The sequence below is a fragment of the Perca flavescens genome, chromosome 19 (genome assembly GCF_004354835.1).
Source record: "Perca flavescens isolate YP-PL-M2 chromosome 19, PFLA_1.0, whole genome shotgun sequence".
NCBI lineage: Eukaryota > Metazoa > Chordata > Actinopteri > Perciformes > Percidae > Perca > Perca flavescens.
In genome coordinates this window covers 6,731,698-6,737,728 of record NC_041349.1, presented here as the reverse complement: position 1 = coordinate 6,737,728, position 6,031 = coordinate 6,731,698, and the positions used below count along the sequence as shown (strand labels likewise).

General features: G+C 43.2%; 1 protein-coding gene across 1 annotated transcript in view; it reads left to right on the top strand.

Moving 5' to 3' along the window:
* The first annotated feature begins 327 nt into the window (after positions 1–327).
* Positions 328–6,031, top strand: part of psip1b (PC4 and SFRS1 interacting protein 1b) — a 25,065-nt gene continuing 19,361 nt past the window's right edge. Inside the window, exons 1-5 of the mRNA XM_028564861.1 lie at positions 328–515; positions 1,800–1,919; positions 3,187–3,251; positions 3,359–3,494; positions 5,977–6,031. The exon at positions 5,977–6,031 is cut by the window's right edge and continues 374 nt beyond it. Of these exons, the coding sequence (XP_028420662.1) occupies positions 1,836–1,919; positions 3,187–3,251; positions 3,359–3,494; positions 5,977–6,031 (340 nt within the window). The 5' untranslated portion in view covers positions 328–515; positions 1,800–1,835. The remainder of the gene's footprint in view (positions 516–1,799; positions 1,920–3,186; positions 3,252–3,358; positions 3,495–5,976) is intronic.

Sequence of the window (6,031 nt, the reverse complement as noted above, 5' to 3'; positions counted from 1 at the left end):
GCGGTAAACATTTCCATGGTAACAAGCGAGCTCCTCCCACGAAGGTTCTAAAAAAAAAAAAAAACGTCTGACGTTGGAGCACCAATCAGAGACGTCGCTGTTACACTCAGCATTGTGGGTAGTGTAGTCCTTCTAAATGACATCGCGAATACAACAAACAAACAAGGTTGATTTAATGCGGACTTCTATCTTCCATAATACACAAACAGACACCTTCGTTTCACGACCTCACAGCTCAGTGGTCAGTCTATCTTTAGACCGGTTTTAGACGTCAAAATCTCCCCCCCCCTCGAGGTGGTACAGTCGGCTCATTTGGTACAGTCCAGCGGTCCAACCGCAGGCGGGAAAGCGCAGAGTGTGACGTCACGTGACACGAGCTTTACCGGGGCGGTCAACATGGCGACAAGAAGTGAATCGTAGCTTGGTAACAACAACAGTAACAAGAAGCCTCCTGTTGTACCACCGGGGAAGCACCGAGACGCGTATCTACTATCGAGACTATCGATCGGTTGTCGGTAAGTACACACGCTGCTGTCGCGTTACAACGCACAGTTTAAAAAAAAAAAAAAAAGACAGAAAGAACCCAGAGAGTTTGTAAAGAAGTAGCTAGCTGAGATTAGCTTCATTGCTAAACTTAGCTCCCCTGTATTTGTAAACAATGAGTGGACGTGGCTGAACGCGTAGCTAACTACTGAGTGTGTGTGAATGTCTTCTCTTCCCACTTACCAAGCGTCATTTAAAGGGTGTTTTAAAGGGTAGAAACGGATGTAATACAAGCGGGACAACTGCCCTATTAACTCACATTGTAGCTTGTTTAGCCGCTGCCGACTGCTAGAACTAAACCCACCAGACTCCATTTAAGAAAAGCAGTGATTTTAGCGTGTACAGAGCCAACATATTTTCCACTTGTAAATCAGTAAACTGTGTTTATTTCAAGCAAAATAGAGTTGTGATGGTTGGAACAAGTGGAAAGACGACCCAAAACGGCTTTTCATAGTTTTATTTAGGTTCTGTCGACTTTGAATGAAGTGTATTTTACGATGCTAAAATCACTGATTATTTACATGGAGTCTGGTGGGTTTGGCGAACGCAATTTCGCGGATGTTTTTATGTTTAAAAGAGAGGATCTTCCTCTTTAACAGGAAGGTCGACCTCCTTAGAAATCCTACCCATAATGCTATAAGACAATTAGAATATTAATCCGAGCAGTCAAACTCACTATGGTGCTCAATGTCACTGTTGTCTGTTCATTCATTTATTTATCATGTTTCACTCTGTACAGTTCAGTACAGTTGTACACACACATTACACAAAGGCCTGAAATACTTAATTTTAATACAAACTTTTTTCCTATACATGCCAATGTTAATAAATGCTGTGAATGAGGGCAGTTTTAGTTGTAGAAAAGGGACTTTTTTTGTCACGTTAGACTAGGGCTGAACGATTTTTGAAAATAATCTAATTGCAATTTTCCCCCCCAAATATTGCGATTAGATTATTTTTTTTAAGCTCTTTGTCTTCTGTATTATTCAACATACTTACATACATATATACACACACATATATATATATATATATATATATATATATATATATATATATATATATATATAGCTAACCGCTAATCAGAGCTAGCTAATGTTGTTGAAAGTTGATGCTTTCTCTGTGGAGTGCAGACTGATTTGCTCTGGCTAGTCATCAAATCGAGACCAAATCGCAGCCTTTGCGATTAGGAAATCGCGTTTTTATCATATTGCGAATCCAGCGTTGACAGCGTCTCTTGTTGTTTTTTCTTTAAGGCCGCTTCTCTGCAAACGAGAGCCCGACGCTGCAGGATGCCGGGGAAAAGTGGTGACCAGTTCAAACCAGGAGACCTGGTGTTCGCCAAGATGAAGGGCTTCCCTCACTGGCCTGCCAGGGTACAGACACACACACACACACACACACAAATGGACACGCACAGACAAACACACACATGCTCATACAGACATACAGAGACACACAGGCGCGCACACATTCACACATGCATGTAGGGCTGCCACCTCTTAGTCGATTAGTCGACTAATCGGTCAATTTGGTCTTAGTCGACTAAGATTTCTTTAGTTGATAAGTCATTTTTTATGCTTATTATGCTTATTCATGCTTAATTACTCATTTCCAAGAAACTTCTGAGCACATTTATGGTAAACACGAGATTTAAAGTGGTGCTTTTGCAGGATTAATTGTGGAGAAACTCAGTTTTACAGATGGTTAATTAACTACATTTATATTGTGCTTTTCTAGTCTTAACCACCTCTCAAAGAGCACAGCTCTGTCAATTAAATCAACTAATCACTAATTAATTAATTAACTAATTAGTCGACAAAATCGTATAAGGGTTAGTCGACTAAGAAGTTCTTTTGTCGAGGACAGCCCTACATGCATGTGCAAATGTACAAATAGACTCACACACACGCATTAGGAGACACACACGCACAAATAGACACACACATACAGAGATACACAATCACACACACGCATACAGATGCATGCACACAGACGCAGTTACGCACGCACACGCAGTCACGCACACACATACACACAGACACAGTTACATGAACACACACGCGCACAAATAGACACGCACACACATACAGACTCGCACACAGTCGCACGCATACAGAGACACACATGCACACACAGACGCAGTTGTGCGCACACACACACACAATACAAACCGTATATACCTGGAGACAGGTGTGTGTTTCTGATAGTAGAGATGGCCCAATGCCACTTTTTTCGCCCGATACCGAGTACCGATCCGATACCAGAGTGTCATATATTTCATTATGTTTTAACAGCTGTATACTACTATCCCTGTGTGGATGTGATATGATTTCTATCTCTGTTGTCTGTCTGACTCAGGTTAAACTCTTTGTGAAACATGAACAAACACAAACAATGAATGCCCCAGAACTTTATTTTATTCTCCAGTTTGACAGTCAGTTATAACGGAAAAACAACATAAATAAACTACTTTAATGTAGATTTTCTTTAAGGCTTTATTACGTGGTATCGGATCGGTGCATAAACTCCAGTACTTACCGATACCAGCGTTTTATGCAGTATCTGAGCCGATACCGATACTGGTATCGGTATCAGAACATCTCTATCTGATGGTGTGTGTGTGTGTGTGTGTGTGTTCAGGTCTGTAAGCCGCTCGACGGACACAAGAAGCGAGTGTCGGTCTTCTTCTTCGGGACCCATCAGCTGTACGTACGCCCCGGCTCGCAGGTCAGCGACATCACCAACCACAGCGCCGGTATTCAACCGTGGTTCATTTTCCTGTCCCGTTTTCTTTTGTTTTTGTCTTCCTCAGAGGTCACCTCCCTCCGGAGAACGTCGTCCCCTACGTCGGCAACAAGACGAAGTACGGCGGCGGCGTCCGCATCAAGGGCTTCACGGAGGGCATGTGGGAGATCCAGAACACACCGGCAGTCGGGAGCAAACTCAAAGTCAGTGTCTCCTCCTGATAGACCTTGTTCACGGCAGACATGTCGACGTGTCCTAGTAGGAAAAGCACAGGTGTATTCAGAGCCATTACTGATGGCTTCATTCCACTTAGGAGAGACCCTGGTATTAAACCATTACTGATGGCTTCATTCCACTTAGGAGAGACCCTGGTATTAAACCATTAATGATGGCTGCATTCCACTTAGGAGAGGTCCTGGTATTAAACCATTACTGATGGCTGCATTCCACTTAGGAGAGACCCTGGTATTAAACCATTAATGATGGCTGCATTCCACTTAGGAGAGACCCTGGTATTAAACCATTACTGATGGCTGCATTCCACTTAGGAGAGACCCTGGTGTTAAACCATTACTGATGGCTTCATTCCACTTAGGAGAGACCCTGGTATTAAACCATTACTGATGGCTTCATTCCACTTAGGAGAGACCCTGGTATTAAACCATTACTGATGGCTGCATTCCACTTAGGAGAGACCCTGGTATTAAACCATTACTGATGGCTGCATTCCACTTAGGAGAGACCCTGGTATTAAACCATTTCTGATGGCTGCATTCCACTTAGGAGAGACCCTGGTATTAAACCATTACTGATGGCTGCATTCCACTTAGGAGAGACCCTGGTATTAAACCATTAATGATGGCTGCATTCCACTTAGGAGAGACCCTGGTATTAAACCATTACTGATGGCTGCATTCCACTTAGGAGAGACCCTGGTGTTAAACCATTACTGATGGCTTCATTCCACTTAGGAGAGACCCTGGTATTAAACCATTACTGATGGCTGCATTCCACTTAGGAGAGACCCTGGTATTAAACCATTACTGATGGCTGCATTCCACTTAGGAGAGACCCTGGTATTAAACCATTACTGATGGCTGCATTCCACTTAGGAGAGACCCTGGTATTAAACCATTACTGATGGCTTCATTCCACTTAGGAGAGACCCTGGTATTAAACCATTTCTGATGGCTGCATTCCACTTAGGAGAGACCCTGGTATTAAACCATTACTGATGGCTTCATTCCACTTAGGAGAGACCCTGGTATTAAACCATTAATGATGGCTTCATTCCACTTAGGAGAGACCCTGGTATTAAACCATTACTGATGGCTTCATTCCACTTAGGAGAGACCCTGGTATTAAACCATTACTGATGGCTTCATTCCACTTAGGAGAGACCCTGGTATTAAACCATTACTGATGGCTGCATTCCACTTAGGAGAGACCCTGGTATTAAACCATTACTGATGGCTTCATTCCACTTAGGAGAGACCCTGGTATTAAACCATTACTGATGGCTTCATTCCACTTAGGAGAGACCCTGGTATTAAACCATTACTGATGGCTGCATTCCACTTAAGCCTGGTTCACACGGGACGATTTTAAAATTGTTGGCCGATTTTCCAATCCTGAGAGACCCCACACACGATGATTAAAAAATCACGGGTCTAATAGTTTTGGTGGTACAGCGCGTGGTGCGCAGCACACGGCAACATCAACACATCACACACGAACCGATTTGACTCCCGAGCATTCCCGGGTCAGACGGGAAATCTCGCAAAAATCCCTCGAGATCAAACGTGACTTCAGAGTAAACCATCATGGCGGACGAAGTGGATGCAGCGGCGATAGTTTGTAGTTCGTTTTTAACCGAAAAAAACGTTATCAAAAGAAAAGGCGATGGTCAAAGAAGACAACGCGAGCATGGACTACTACTACATCATGATATGGAGGTGATTAGTTTTTTCTCATAGAAATGTCCTTACGTATTACACAGATTAATTACCGTTGAAATAAACGTTCGTATATTCGTTTCCATGTACTCTGGTAGACTGCAGTTGTGGATGTATAGTTATGCCCATCGACTTTATCTATTTTACACAGGCTGCGTGCTCGTTTGTCCCCCGGGGGGACACCAACACGAGGAGAAATCGGGCCAAAAAAATCCAACATGTTGGATATCCCCGATTTGAGATCGGAGAGCAGACGAGAGCAGTCTCAACGCACCACACACGGCAGGAATATCTGATCAGATTATTTTACGATAATCGGAGCATCCTTAGGATTGTCGGGAGGGGGGAATCGGGGCTAAAATCGGCCTAATTATCCTACCGTGTGAACCAGGCTTTAGGAGAGGTCCTGGTATTGTGCATGCTGACTCACTGAAATATCTCACTGGGACACCGGTTGGAACTGAGCCATCGTTAAGGTTATCAATGTCAGCTGTGCTTTTCTTACTATGACAAGTCAAAATGTCTGCTGCGAAATAAGGTCCATACTTCACTTTTTCTTTTCACATCCTCTGTCTTCAGCAGACAAAGTAACGCTGCAAAAAGTCCCGTTTACGAAAAACTCTTAACCTGCAAAGTATTTGGGATTTGTTTGCTTGATACTTTGAAGAATACTTAACTTGTTTACACGTTAACATTACAACGGACTTTCTCTGTTCTTTTGGGTCCTCAGATGCCAGCGCAAACTGCTGCCAAAACCACACCCGCAAAACCGACTTCTGCTAAAA